Raw genomic sequence first — 16,425 nt, 5'->3', positions numbered from 1 at the left:
AACCGGGGGAACAGCGTTTAATGACAGCAGTGCAGAGGAAGGGGTCCACAACTAGGGAACCTGGGGGAATTGACAGGTATGCAGTTTTTCTAGACAATGCCTGTATACAGGTGCTAAGGTAATGTCAGGTTTGAAGAAAATCAATTTATTTGCAAAACCCAAACACTCACTCACAGCTTCCATACTTGTGTAACTAGGGGGTGCTGTTTAGGCAGAGAGTATAAATCAAACACAATAGCAGCTGATATTGTTTAGGCAGAAAGCTTTCATGTTTATTCCACGGTCCTGTTATACCTGAAAGTACAGGTTCAATACTCATATTAGGTACTTGGAAGCTTTTCTAATTTTCTCTGTGTGCCTGCTTCCACATAAATAGTACCAGTGGGAGAAAAGCCGCAGAACATGCAATTGGAATGTATGGGCCAGCTATGGAAAAACGGCACTCATATCTCAGTAAGTTTGTCTATACCAATATCACATTCATTCATTATCTAATACAGTAGTAACAACCAACCTTTGGTGGCTGCATAATGAATATCCAGGTCCCACATGTGTCCCTCAGGCTGCTCTACAATTATAACACACTATCATGAGCACAAAAAGCATTTTAAAAGGACACATAATGAGGGGGGAATGTAAATGTCAGCGCCTGATATAAATCTATTTAAAAATATTTGACCAGAAGCAAACAATCACATATTTGTCCAAAAGCCATCCAAGCTGAGACTCATAAAGGACAAAAAGACTGCTATATGGCCTATATGAGTGACAAAGATTTCATAGAAGTCTGACCGACCACTATTTTATATACATGTGATAGTTTATTAATGCTTTATATAAAGAGACTGACTGGAACAGGTTAGAAGCAGGACTGGTAAACAGGAAAAGAGATGCTAATCAATGGGAAAGGTGAGCCAGACCGCAAGAGACTTAAAGGACATGTAACCCCCACACACAAAAGTTTAATAAGTGAACAGCCTCTTTGAAATCTTTCAATACCCGCCACTCTGGTTGTCCAGAGGTTAATAGTAAGGCTGCAGCATCCCTTTAATCATTTAGATTTCCTTCTCCTCCTGTAACCCACTCGGCGCCCTCCCTCAGGAATTTGCTTTGGCTGTTGGCTTGTGGGCATACTCAGTTGTTCTAAGCTCAGATTACTAAACACGCCCCCCAGTCTAGCAGCCAGTGAAGAGATGGCATTGCTGGTTCCCATAGAAACTCAGCTCTAGCTGTCAGCTTAAATTTTTTTTCTCCCAACCAACTCTCCAGAGCTCAGCTCAAACAAAGCAGAACTGCCTGTGTGAGCCGGCATTCTTGATGAAATATACTGTATGCTGAATAAGGGTCTGTGTGTGTGTGTGTGTGTGTTTGCTGTTTGCAGATTTAAATGTACAGGTATGGGATCCCTTATCCGGAAGCCCATTATCCAGAAAGCTCCAAATTACGGAAAGCCCGTCTCCCATAGACTCCATTTTAATCAAATAATTTAGAATTTTAAAACTGATTACCTTTTTCTCTGTAGAAATAAAACAGTACCTTGTAATTGATCCCAAATAAGATATAAATAATCCTCATTGGATGTCACATGAGGCGGATTCTCAGCCTGTGGTTAAGCACAAGCCAAGAATCCACCCCTATGGTTAAAAAATCTCAATTTGTGTCTGGGATTTGAGGGTATCCCTTGGTGCAGAAGCCACATGTATCCATGCCCCCCACCCCCCTTTTACTGCAATGCTCACACACACAGTCACAAAGAGAAACAATTAGCATCTCACCCACATGAAAGCACTTGCCCTGTTGAAGGGGAAAACTCTAGTTGAGGCAAGTACCCCACCTTGTCCCTTCCTATGGATGTCTATCCAGGTCGCCCATGGGAGTGATAATTTGCTGCAAACAACAAAGTTCCCCATCTACCATTACCATTGAGTATACCTAAAGGTGATTTCCCCCTGATTAACCTTCTCACATTGTTAGATGATTAGCTTATAAATGATCCTTGTCTACATCTTTAACCACACAGGCCCATTCTACCCTGGTTATCCAGTCTATGAGGACAGAAAACATTTATATAACTGTAAATGTGACACACTAAAATGAAGTTATAACTTGACTGAGATAAACTGCCTTTTTTCTCTCTGTGCTAAATACACAGTTGAGAGTGGAAATTAGAAATCCATACGTAGCGAGATAGAAATAGTTCTTGTATTGCTGCTATAGCTTGTTTAGTTTGGTACTTCAGGTCTGGACTGGGATTTAAAGCAGGCCCTGACATTTCAAGTACAAAGAGGCCCAAATAGTTTCCCATTGGGAAATCAAATAGTGACTGTCTATGGCATATTGCAGCAGCCCCTTTGGCATTTGCCAGAATCCAGATTGCCAGTGCGGGCCTGCTATCAACTTTGTCACTTTTATTGTACTCTATGACTCTAAAGATAGAGAAGTCTTCCCTGATCTTGTGTGAGTAGGTGGTGGACTAAATATAATTGATAGCACAACACTAGAATTTTTTTACTCTGCCTACCAATTAAAGGACAGGCTTTGATTTCAGACCACATTATGTTAGCGGCTGCACAGAAAGTGTTGCATGTGAATAAGTGTTGAGGGGGCGTTAAACATCAAACAGCAGTTAAAACACACCATTTGATATAAAGCAGTATATAACTGATGTGACAAGGCAATGTGCACTTCTGTGTCACATGTATGCAATTTTACAATGGCCATTTTAGGTAACATTTGTGATACTCAGGGTTACCTTTTGGAATTTGAACTGCAGAATCTAAAAGAAATTGATGGGGGACTGCAAACCTGGAGAGGATAAGCGATACCAAGCTTTGCAATGTCCCTGTATTTTGTTGATTTGTCTGTTGTATTGGTTTGAACAGAAATTGCACCAATCATTTTATATGGCTTTACTAATGTATAGTCAGTATTAATAGCATATCTACAGTCAACATTTTATTCATAACACTGTCATGCCTACTGGAATGAATGATGTGCTGTATTCAACATATGAGCCCCATGACAAGATAAAATGTGCTATAATTGAACAAAGTGTTCTTTACGGACATGTGTGTGTTATCTGGGGTGGTTATACTTGCCTTTTTGTTGCATTCCTGCACACTGCTAGGTAGAGTAGCAGAAACAAATAGGTTTGACACACTTGGTGAAACAGGCAATCCATGGAACAGCAGTAATGCAACATACTTTTATTTTATAAATCATAACACACAGCATAGTTCCCATCCATACATTTTAGGAGACTAATTTTTTATAAAGCATCCAACATAAAGATCTACATTCCTGTGAAGACTTTTAGTCTAGTGAGAAGCAATTTTATACTTAAAGGGCAATGGCCCATGGGGCACTGTTTCCCCGGTAGCAGGGCTGGAACTAGGGGTAGGCAGAAGAGGCAGCTGCCTAGGGAGCAACGATTGAGGGGCGCCAGGCAGGAGCCTCTCCTGTCTACCCGTAGTGCTACTTTGTCATTGCCTCTGCCGCTTGTCATTAGCGGCGGAGGCAATGACCGATCTAATTGCCCCGCCCCCCCTCCTGTGCTTTGGCGCGCATGCGCCGTTCGGGGGGGGGGGGGGAGGTGGCTGACCGGGTTGCCTGGGGCGCCCGGTCAGCTTGGCCCGCCCCTGCCCGGTAGGCCACAAAACCCTAGCACAGTGCTGTCCAACTGGTGGCCCGCATCTGGCTGCTGTGACTGCTTACCTTTGTGTAAGCTTTAAAAGGGATGGTTCACCTTTAACTTTGCAATTTGTCTTCATTATTTTTTTTTTTTTTATAGTTTTTTTTTAATTATTTGCTCTCTTTGTCTACATCTTTTCTGCTTTCATATGGGGGGCACACACACAGGAAGGGTACACACACATAGCATGGCACACACAGGCCATGAAAAAAATCCTGGTGTAAATTTTGAGGAAAATGTAAAATCCAGGTACATAAAATCACGGTTCTACTGTAAGTCCCTTGGTACAAAAATTTTTTTTCCCAAAGCATTTTAAAACAACACACCTGTATCAAATGTTTCTTTGGCCTAATGGCTTTGGCATAGAATCACCCATCATGCCATCCAGCAAATGAATTGATAAAAGATGCTTAAAGGACAAGGAAAGTCAGAATCTATTAAGCACACAATTAAATAGTACTACTATTGCTGTGTAAAAACGCTATATCTGCCATAATCTGCCAAGTCTGGAAGGAATGATGCATTATGGGAATCTTCTCTACCCTGCTCAGCGTTTTTTTTTCCCGTTTGGCTTCTGATCATCTGAACAGGAGAAATATGGGGAGACTTAAGGGCACTACTGAGACAACTGAAGGTATGCCTGCAGCTTGAGATTAACTCTTTATTAGCCTTTCCTTCTCCTTTAAGACCAAATACAAACACTTTAAGACAATGGGGGTGTGGGCCTGTTTTCAAATATGCTACGGTTCACAATAAAGCTTATTTTTTATATATATATATATATATATATATATATATATATATATATATATATATATATATATATATATATATTATATATACACATACATACATATACACACACACACACAGCCGTAGCAAGAAAAATCCCCATTTGCATAGTCAGTGACGGTTTCTCGGTTTCATGCTAGCCAGAAGTCTGTTGGGAAAGTAACTGGAATCATAGTTAAGGCTAGTCAGAAAGCGTAGTTTATGGGGTCTCTGTGCTTCATCTATTCCCACATAGATTGGCACAACTTTTACAGCTTCTTGATCTACATAGTTCACCAGACTCCATTCAGAGACATTATTGAACCAAGGGTCATTCAGGGAGGTAGCTGACACAATAAGGAATGATATTCGGCTGGACTGGATAACATTAGTGGTCCAAGCAATTGCCTGTGTTCCAGCAGTTTTATCCCGGTGCTCATCATAGCCACGGTAGCAATTCTGCTCTAGCATGCAGAGTATTTTGGCAGCCACATGGGCATCATCTAAACAGTACCACAGGGAGAAGTCATATAAGTAGTTAGTGGCACACATGTTGGATACCTAAATGTCATGTGCATTATCTGTGGGCAATGTTCTAATGACATCAATGGCCTTTGATTCAAAACATGCAAATTAAAATATCTAAATTATTTGTAAAGTATTATCAGAAAGCAGGGTCCATCTACTGATAAATCTTCCCCAAAACCACTTGTAGAAATTTCCTTTGGAGATATTCACACGTCTATTAACAGAAGTCAGCAGTGCTCCAGTAAAGTTACTGTTTAGTATTAAATAGTACATTGTAGACAATGTAGTGAATCTACATCAGCATGCTGCTAATCTTTGTGACCAAATGTGCATTACTTAAAGATCAGCACATGGGTTATTTCACATGGTAGCCTCTCTCAGATTCTCAATGTCCTCTTCTAGTTTTTCCCCTGCAGACCTCAGCACATCACATTTTGCCTTCAACTGGATCAGAGCTTCCTTTAGTTTGTTGTTCATATCCACATAATTGCAGCTCTGCCAATACTGCTTCTCCTTTTCACATAAAGTAGCATTATTGGAAAGCGAGGAATCTGTAAGACAAAAATGAGTGTCATGAAAACAAGAGGCTGACTTAACTATTACAGATATGCCGTGGTTTTGTATAATCTATGCTGAATACAGGGCAATTTTAGACCCTGGAACATGTATGTTTTAAGAATTGTTATATAACTTATGCTGAATACAGGGTAATTTTAAAATCTGAAATGTGTATATCTTAAGAATTTTTTGTAATATATGCTCACTATATAAGGTACAGCATTAACCCTGCACACTGTATATGAGATATGCTGTTTGGTTTAAAAGGGAAGTGACATCAGCACACAATGCCTCCTCTGATGAAGCACTTTGTGCGAAACGCGTTAGGAGAGGCACTAGGATGTACCCTGTCACTGTGTGGTATAGTATACATTTGAATCTGTTTTGTATTATGTTTTGAGAAAATCTCTGAGCCATTAAAATGTGGTTTTATTTTCACTGAATTTTTTGCTGTTATTTGTATATTGGTTCAGGGCCTATCAGTGAAATATAAAATGTGATTTCCTTTCCTAATTTATATTGTTGCAATTAATTATGCCGAAAATCAACCAGCATTACTTACCATCACTGAAGTCACAGATAAACACTGGATCAGAGGCTATAGCCCCATGGACATCTTGGAGAATTTGCTCAATGCTGGGTGGCTCAGGTCGGGTGGGAAGGACAATTCGCTTCTTGGCTCTGGAGGTCATAGCCAAAAGTTTTCAAAAACGAAAGAAAGGTTCTTCCCTAACTGAAAGCGGAAAAGTAATTAAAAATATTAATAAGAAGATCAAGTTTTTTTTTCCTGTTTGCATTGTGTCATAATTATTGGACAAAATACATGTTTTTGAAAGGAACTAAGGAATATATCAATTATATTTGTTATTTACATCTGGGAAAGCTTGAAAGAACTGCCACAGGTCTCTGTCTCTCTTGGAGTGCAGAGACCTGCAGCCTCTCCCATGAATAAAGGACTGCCTATGTTTAGCAGTGCTGTATTTATGGGGATGCAAGGCATAAGGGTTTCCTGCCTTCTAAAAAGGAAAATTTTATTTAAATAGAAAGGGAACCTGTGTATCAGTTACTATTAGGGATGCACTGAGAGATTGACTATGCCACTTGATGCTGGTGTGGTTGCTGTAATGCTGCAGGCGATATACATTATGTAGCCTTACAAAGAATGGAAAAAATGTGTCACTAAAGGTGGCCATACACGTGGCGATCTGGCGACCATCGGTCGCACGAAACATCGTCAGATCCGCCACACACCGTCAGGGCTGAAACAGCAGATAAGGAGGTAGAAACAATAGGATTTCTACCTCCTTCTGCCGATTCAGCCCTGACAGCAGATTTTGGTCAGGCTCCTTCTATGGCGCCCGATCAAAATCTTTTAACCGGTCCGACCAGCGATATCGGTCGAGGTTTCGTATGATATTATCAGTGCGTGTATGGCCAGCTTTAGTGCTGGGGTAGGGTGATAGAATGTAAAAAAAAATGTAAGCATCAACAGCAGGGGAAAACAACACTCCTACCTGCACTGCTCAGAAACAAACCAATGTAAGGAAACTGCATAGAGTATATATCCCTTAAATAAAGTATTTTTACAAGGCAAACATTTAACATAACTAAGTCTGTAAAACACCTGAGCACGAATTCCATAAGTAAAATATTCACATTCCCCTGAAGAAAGAGAACAGTTCCAGACAAAGAATAGAAACCATAAGTAATAAGTTAATCATAACATACTTAGCAACCAGATCGTTTAGAAATGACGTTCCAGAGACCAGGCAAGGGAAAGGTACACCGGCTGGACGCCACCACTACACAGTAACCCCCCCACCACCAAAGCTTCGTCAGATATGACATCATCAATAAGTGACCTGGCATAACAAGGCACTCTGGGCGGAAAGGTAAGATCTCATTGGTTATGACAATTGGCAATCACTGGAAGGTTCCTGTCTAAAACGAAGCAGTTACGGTATGTACTTGCGACATCTAGTGGTGAAACTATGCAATTGACACAGTCTTGTAAAGGGGCATAAATATTTAGTTACATGTTTATGTTAGTGTATTTACGAGAACAGCATACAGCGCCTTTATATCGTAAAAAAGTCTTTATTGGATACCCAGGGCTCGGTTAGTTTATTTTATAATAGGCATTATATTTCCTCCACTAATAGGATTCCCAAATCCATATAATGCCAGATCGTCATGTTTTGAAGGTTTCTTTATATGATTTCTATCAAATTACGTCACCTATTAAAGAATCTTACCAAGCTGGAATATATATCAGCTTTGCTAAAGCTGCCAAATGCTCACTGTGCACACACCCATGCTCCCTTTAATGTCACTGAATGCCTACTGACAATGCATGCATTGAATTTGATGGAGAAACTGGAAAACCCAGGGGAATGGCGTATGGTGACCAGAGACAGGGCATAGGCAGTCCACATGACATGACATGTCAGAGAACTATACAGTATATGTTGTGAAGTACTGCAAGAGATGAAAAGAAAATTTGCTATACTGTTTCCTACTTCATCATAAATGCTCCTTTCTATCAGGTATTTTACAGTGGTGCAGTATAGTGACCAGTCAATTATTTCATGATATCTGAGTTATGCATACAGTGGAGGAAATAATTATTTGACCCCTCACTGATTTTGTAAGTTTGTCCAATGACAAAGAAATGAAAAGTCTCAGAACAGTATCATTTCAATGGTAGGTTTATTTTAACAGTGGCAGATAGCACATCAAAAGGGAAATCGAAAAAATAACTTTAAATAAAAGATAGCAACTGATTTGCATTTCATTGAGTGAAATAAGTTTTTGAACCCTCTAACAAAAAAAGACTTAATACTTAGTGGAAAAACCCTTGTTTGCAAGCACAGAGGTCAAACGTTTCTTGTAATTGATGACCAAGTTTGCGCACATTTTAGGAGGAATGTTGGTCCACTCCTCTTTGCAGATCATCTCTAAATCCCTAAGGTTTCGAGGCTGTCTCTGTGCAACTCTGAGCTTGAGCTCCCTCCATAGGTTTTCTATTGGATTAAGGTCCGGAGACTGACTAGGCCACTCCATGACCTTAATGTGCTTCTTCTTGAGCCACTCCTTTGTTGCCTTTGCTGTATGTTTTGGGTCATTGTCGTGCTGGAACACCCATCCAAGACCCATTTTCAGTTTCCTGGCAGAGGGAAGGAGGTTGTCGTTCAGGATTTCACGATACATGGCTCCGTCCATTTTCCCGTTATTGCGAATAAGTTGTCCTGTGCCCTTAGCAGAAAAACACCCCCAAAGCAAAATGTTTCCACCCCCATGCTTGACGGTGGGGACGGTGTTTTGGGGGTCATAGGCAGCATTTTTCTTCTTCCAAACACAGCAAGTTGAGTTAATGCCAAAGAGCTCTATTTTGGTCTCATCAGACCACAGCACCTTCTCCCAGTCACTCACAGAATCATTCAGGTGTTCATTGGCAAACTTCAGACGGGCCTGCACATGTGCCTTCTTGAGCAGGGGGACCTTGCGAGCCCTGCAGGATTTTAATCCATTGCGGTGTAATGTGTTTCCAATGGTTTTCTTGGTGACTGTGGTCCCTGCTAATTTGAGGTCATTAACTAACTCCTCCCGTGTAGTTCTAGGATGCTTTTTCACCTTTCTCAGAATGATTGACACCCCACGAGGTGAGATCTTGCGTGGAGCCCCAGAGCGAGGTCGATTGATGGTCATTTTGTGCTCCTTCCATTTTCGAACAATCGCACCAACAGTTGTCACCTTCTCTCCCAGCTTCTTGCTAATGGTTTTGTAGCCCATTCCAGCCTTGTGCAGGTCTACAATTTTGTCTCTGACATCCTTGGACAGCTCTTTGGTCTTTCCCATGTTCAGGCCCGGATTTGTGGAGAGGCCACAAAGGCCCGGGCCTAGGGCGGCAGAAGTTTAGGGGCGGCATGCCGCCCCGCCGCAAGAAAAATTTTAAATTTGGCTCCCATACGGAGCAGTCGGGACCTCTCCCCACTGCTCCGTATAGGAGTTTAAAGGAGCGCATGCGCACTGGTGGGGTCGCTTTCGCGCATGCGCACTGGTGGGGTCGCTTTCGCGCATGCGCACTGGTGGGGTCGCTTTCACGCATGCGCACTGGGGGCGCGTTTTCGCGCATGCGCACTGGGGGGCGCGCTTTCGCGCATGCGCACAAGTGGGGAGGGGGCGACCAACAGGGGCGGCCTCGGGGCGCCCAAAACAGAAATCCGGCCCTGCCCATGTTGGAGAGTTTGGAGTCTGCTTGATTGATTGATTCTGTGGACAGGTGTCTTTTATACAGGTGACTAGTTAAGACAGGTGTCCTTAATGAGGTTGACTAATTGAGTAGAAGTGTCTAACCACTCTGTGGGAGCCAGAACTCTTAATGGTTGGTAGGGGTTCAAAAACTTATTTCACTCAATGAAATGCAAATCAGTTGCTATCTTTTATTTAAAGTTATTTTTTCAATTTTCCTTTTGATGTGCTATCTGCCACTGTTAAAATAAACCTACCATTGAAATGATACTGTTCTGAGACTTTTCAATTCTTTGTCATTGGACAAACTTACAAAATCAGTGAGGGGTCAAATAATTATTTCCTCCACTGTATTAGGCAATAAAAGCAAGTGTCTGGGTGCCTGTTGTGATGTTATACTCATAAAGCCCTAGATCAGTGCCGTCCAACTTCTGTGGTAGCGATGTGTCAACAGCAGCGCAAGTAGACCATGTGAAATAAAAATACGAAAAACAAATGGTGCAGTACGTTCATTAACCCTTTCACTGCCAGCCGTTTTGGACCAAAGTGAACTTCTACTGCCAGACAGTTTTTGAACATTTTGCACTGTTTCACTTTAGGGGCCTTTCCTCGGGGGGACTTTTAGTTTACCCAGGAAAACAATATATTGTTTTTTTTCAGGACAAGCTAAGCTTTAAAAATAAAAGTCTATAGTATCTTATCTCCTACAGGCAGGGCCGCCATCAGGGGGGCACAGGGGGTACAATCGTCCCGGGCCCGGCCGTTTTTAGCTTTAAAAGGGGCCTGGCCACGCTAAAGTTATCTTAGCTCGGGCCCCCTTTAATCAAGTCCGGGCCCTCGCTTCCTCGGCTCTGGCGGCGTCCTCCGCTATGTGCCGATACTTCGGCGCTTTTATAAGGTTGCGCCCGTACGCACTGACGTCACACGCACGGGGCGCAACCTTATAAAAGCGCCGAAGTAGCTGGGAGCCGCGGCACATATCGGAGGACACCATGGCAGCAGGCAGGCCGGGAAGCTGGAGAATGCGTTGTGGGGGGGCCCTGTTGGAAGTTGGAGAATGTTTTGTGGGGGGGGGGCCCTGGGGGAAGCTGGAGAATGCATTGTGGGGGGGCCCTGTTGGAAGCTGGAGAATGCTTTGGGGTGGGGGCCCTGTTGGAAGCTGGAGAATGCTTTGGGGTGGGGGCCCTGTTGGAAGCTGGAGAATGCTTTGGGGTGGGGGCCTATGGGAAGCTGGAGAATGCTTTGGGGTGGGGGCCTATGGGAAGCTGGAGAATGCTTTGTGGGGGGGCCCTGGGGGAAGCTGGAGAATGCTTTGTGGGGGGGGCCCTGGGGAAAGCTAGAGAATGCTTTGTGGGGGGACCCTGGGGGAAGCTAGAGAATGCCTTGTGGGGGGGCCTGGGGGAAGCTGGAGGATGCTTTGGGGGGGCCCTGGGGGAAGCTAGAGAATGCCTTGTGGGGGGGCCTGGGGGAAGCTGGAGGATGCTTTGGGGGGGGGGCTTTTTAGGGGGGCACTGGCTACCAAAGTTTTAGGGGGCCCTGGGCTGGCTAGCAATGATTTAGGGGGTACCTGTCCTGGCACCAATGCAAAATGTAACTCCTGGACACCAATGTTTTAGGGGGCCCTGGCCACCAAAGTTTTATGTCCTTTGTATTGATGGGAGGGGTCACTGGGGGAGGGGCCATTGGGGTGTGGGAGGAGGGGGGGGCCCAGAAAACTTTATTATGAGGGGCCCCGTGATTTCTGATGGCGGCCCTGCCTACAGGCCATCAAGTAAACAAATAAATTCGTCTGCTACATCTATACTGCCTTCTGGTAAGCAGTTTGCAGTACTGCACTCGGGTGTTAGTGTAAACCAAATGAGCACAAATTTTCTTTCTTAATTGTTACACTGTTTTGGAGAAGGATCTTCTCTATATATACTCTGTTGCACTATTGTATATTTCTTTTTTCTCTACACATGCGCTCCGTCTGTATGCATTGCTGAATTCGTCTTTGGGACCCAGTCAAAGGGGTTTATCTGAAGCGGAGCTGCAGGAAATTTCTTGACACATACACTTGATTGGACTTATGTTTCACACAGGATTGGATATTACATCAATTTTAGAGCGCTGAGGATTGTGGTATTGTATATACACCCTAACACAAAATAAAACTCCCTAAATTTGAATGCCAGGGGTTCACTGAACAGTTTGATGCCCAATATGTATAGGTTTACCTAAGTATGTGGCATGTAGGGGCCCCAATGTGAACATACCCCCATGTACTGTCATTTCTGTCATTTCAGCTCCTGCAAAATCAACACATTTACATCATTATATGTGGGATAAAGCTAGTAAAAAGTACACTCACCCCAGAAAGTCATATATTTTTGGAAAGTACACATTCCCCTGAATTCAAAATGGGTACCCATGTCTTTCTACTCCAAAGTACCAAGCCGCAAAGCTTTCCTAAGTTTGCCGATTTTTATGATATTTCAGAAAATTGCCTAAAAATGTTGAAATTTGCTGCATTTATCTCACACAATTTCTTGTGTACAAAGGCAAATCACCCCAAATATGAACACCTAAGGTCTACTGAACAGTTTGATGCCCAATATGCATAGATATACCAAAGTCTGTGGTATGTACTGACCCCAAAATTAAAATAGCGCATATGGATTTCTCGCCTGCCAACTCAGCTTTTGCATAGAGAGCCCCGTCAGCTGACGGGGCTCTCTATGCAAAAGCTGAGTTGGCAGGCGAGAAATCCATATGCGCTATTTTAATTTTGGGGTCAGTACATACCACAGACTTTGGTATATCTATGCATATTGGGCATCAAACTGTTCAGTTCAGCTGTAACACCCCCAAACTATACAGAAAAATCTAGAAAACCATATATTTTTGGAAAGTACACATTCTGACAAATCCAACATGGGTAAAGAGTCCTTTCTACACCAACAAGCTACTTACATTGTGTAGAGTTCAACAAAGCATAAAAAAAGATTATGGCTCAACGCGTTTCGCAGGGCAGGGCAGCAGTACATTATATTGGAATTTCTTTTATGCTAAAATGTTAGGCACCCCCAAGTGACTTAAATCGCATACCTTTTACCCTGGGCTGGTGCCCCCCGGGGTACCTGTAGCGCTTCCTCCTTCCGTCTTCACGAGCGCGCTCATGCGCAGTAGAGTGAAAAGCTGAACTTTAACAGAGAAGGTAGGCGATTAAAGTCACTTGGGGGTGCCTAACATTTTAGCACCCCCAAGTGACTTAGCCTTTCCTTCTCCTTTAATGAACGTACTGCACCATTTGTTTTTTGTATTTTTATTTCACATGGTCTACTTGCGCTCCTATTGATATATCTACACAAGCATTCGAGACCCAGTCAAAGGGGTTACTTTAAGAAGGAGCTGCAGAACTGTATGTATACACCCTCAATATAGAAGATTAATCGCTTCACTTGTATGAACCTTCATCGAGAGCGCTGAGGTTTTTTGGGTATCGTGTATACCATACCCTATCTGTACTTCTGTGGTGGTGATGGCTGGAATTTCTCCAGCATACATAGTGGAGGGCCGCTAATGGAAGCCAGTTTTGATCAACCCCCTTTTTAAACTGCACCCACTTCAAACCACACCCATGTTATCACAATGGTGGTAGCGCAGCAAAAACCCAAATGGTTGGTCCTCACTGCAGGGATATCAACCATCATTCATATTTGAAAGAATTATATTATGTCATATTAAGATTTACCCTTAAATCCATATGCCTTCTCCCCTGTGGAACCCCCAGCATATAATTACACACCTTAGGGACCATATAATGGCTACTGTATTTTTAACTGCTAACAAACTCCTAGAACAAACTCCTGCCAGGTCACCACTCACAAGCAGCATAGGGCAGGCAGAGTTTGGCACACACCTGACCTATGCTGTCTGTGTGCCATACTCTGCCTGCCCTTAGCTGCCAGTGTGTGCCATGCTCTGTCTGCCCTATGCCATACACACAGGCAGCATAGGTCAGGTAGTACATACAATGACACAATGCTGGCACTGCTCCTACAGTCTGAGGTGTGAAAAGGTGAACAATGTGGGTAATTACAGCCTGAGCCTGAGATGTGAACAATGCAGTGGGATTGTACCATTCAGTCTATTATGCAGTAGGTTGGAATAGTTATTCAAATGTTGTGTACAAAATATGGATTATGTTTGCTCACATTTCACTATGTTAATCCATAGAGAGGGTTACTAATTGTAAGGATATATATTTAGATCAAGGCTTCATATTAAAGTTACCCTAAACATATTTTCCAACATAGCACACATTAAGTACATGTATTTAACATTTAACCTTTCCAATTTTTTCGCGACAATTCGCACAAGTCGTAACAGCTACGAAAAAGTTGCGACAATTTACAAAAAAAAAAAAATCGCAAAATACCGATAATTACGAAAAAACCGCATTCAGACGCTTTCGATCCGTTCGTGGATTAGTAAATCCGCCCCTTAGTATTTTGCTTTTTCTCCTAATTCCCTGACATCAGCTCTGCTCACCACTCCTGTAAATCGACATTGACGCTGACCAGTGACGCTTGCTGATAAGAGGACGTTGGTTAAAGTTAAGGAAGTCACTGTTTCAGTAGAGAGTGAAACACACCCACTCCTTCTGCCGCTGCAGATGCTCAGGAATACAGAGCTTTAGTTAGGTCTCATGTAACCCTGTTTTAAGTGTTTTGCCCTTTTAGAGCATCTTTTATAGTGCTTTCCTATATAACCACTAAGGGTCCCATTTACTAACATTTGTATTTTGCTCATTTTCACAAATTGTATTTTTTAGTGCTAAAAACTTTGGATTATACTAATTACTAGTGATGAGCGAATCTGTCCTGTTTCACTTCACTGAAAAAACACTAACAATATAAAACTTCACCATCTAAAAGCTGGCAAAGTCATGTAGAAGTCAATGGGAGCTGACCTAGGCAATTTGTGGTTTTAGTGGGTTTTTGTGATTTTTTTTCATTTTTGGGTGGATGAAAATTCTTGGTTTCAATAAACTAAAATCATTATAATCATGTGACCTTTCATTGCTTTTAAGGCACATAACTTATCCCCCTTGTATCTTTATTAGCCATTTTGAAAATGCACATGCATAAAAAAATTGTATGATGAAAAAGAAGTACAAATGTTGTAATACTATCCCTCTGCTACTTTAGGGCAATGACATGCCCATGATGAAGAAAGAGTTAATCTAAAACATGCTGAGCTGCCTTTGTTCATTAAACAATGACAACATTTTAGTTAAATGCATAGTGCAATTCGAGAGACTTGTTTGGCTAACTCAAAATTGCAAACATAGCATATATGGCACCTTCATAGAAGTACCATGATTACAGTGCCATATATAACCCTTTATGTTCCACAGGGTGAAAAATCTACAGTGCCGACCCTTAAGCCACAGAGTGCCAATTGTAAGCGAGATCAGACACACAGACAGTCCTTTAGGTGAATACAGTCCATTTTATTATGTACAGTGACTGACTCTGGTATCCAGCAGGAGCATAAGCAAAACAAAAGTAAACAAAATCCTTGCCACACTTGGGCTCTAACTAATACACAGGGTGCTTCCCTCTCTATTACCGGTCCCCTACTGGGATTACCAGCTAAACCAAAAACACAACTCCCCAGAGTCACAGTACCTTGAGTCCTTTTGTTTGGGGGAAAATCCCAGCAGCACTTCAAGCTGTTCCACGCAGGCACAGACCCTCTCACACTGATTTCAGCTCTCAGACTCAGCCCCACACTCTCTCTGACTGCAGGCATATCTGGACTGCTAATTATTCCCCAGGTGAGACTCCCTTGGGGAATTAACCCATTCAGAATCGCTATACATGTGGGAGTAGGAAATGAACCTGGGGGAAATATATCTCCCTTCAACCTGTTACCAGTTCACACAATGTTGTGGATTTCACTTTACAAAGTTACAGATTTTTTGAATAAAATTGGCTTCATACAAAGGGCCAAACCTGACTATGTTGAGGGGGCCATAATACCCACACTGACCTACTGTCTCAGGTTGCAGCCCCATGACTTATGGCTAACCCAAATGTTTTGGTTCAGCTTGCATATCTTTACACTGCAGCATTCTTTATATGTATATAACAATACAATGCACTTTCTAAGCTCAGAGCTTTATTGATATCGCACCAGCTAGGTGCAGCAGAAAGCTGTTTGTGTTAGGTCATGGTTCTGACAAAGATATTCAAAATAATTCCAGGTTTCATTTCCTTCTAGCACAGCAACATCAGAAGAGCATTAAGAGCAGAAGTACAGAAAGCGTTAAGCTCCATACCAGACAAATCTGTTTGCTGACAATATCTGATCAAAGGTCAGTTAAACTTGCAAGAAGATAAAATAATTTATGAGTTTAATAGGTTTCATTGTTGAAAACACGACGTAACACAAATAGCTGCAACACCCAGATGGTCAAATGTAAAAATAATAAAACACTGAGAAAGAATGCATGGTATTGTTATACTAAAAGAATACTTCTGTGTAAGGCCAGTGTCAAACTAAGTGCATTCTAAAGGCAGACAGTATTACAAAGCACAAATGGGCACGGCATACACCTGTCAGTGCACGTATGGGCA

General features: G+C 42.3%; 1 protein-coding gene across 3 annotated transcripts; it reads right to left on the bottom strand.

Annotated features, from left to right (window-relative positions):
- Window positions 1–3,786: 3,786 nt before the first annotated feature.
- On the bottom strand, window positions 3,787–15,581 carry c19orf25 (chromosome 19 open reading frame 25). 3 transcript variants are annotated; one of them, NM_001045667.1, is given in 4 exon segments: window positions 4,339–4,483; window positions 4,526–5,541; window positions 6,111–6,281; window positions 7,277–7,327. In NM_001045667.1, coding segments are annotated over 2 exon segments (321 nt in total). In that variant the 5' UTR covers window positions 6,241–6,281; window positions 7,277–7,327; the 3' UTR covers window positions 4,339–4,483; window positions 4,526–5,350.
- Window positions 15,582–16,425: the final 844 nt, after the last annotated feature.

Source organism: Xenopus tropicalis, chromosome 1, assembly GCF_000004195.4.
Source record: "Xenopus tropicalis strain Nigerian chromosome 1, UCB_Xtro_10.0, whole genome shotgun sequence".
NCBI classification, from domain to species: Eukaryota; Metazoa; Chordata; class Amphibia; order Anura; family Pipidae; genus Xenopus; species Xenopus tropicalis.
Note: the sequence above shows the minus strand (reverse complement) of the source record. Positions and strands in the feature narration are given on the sequence as shown.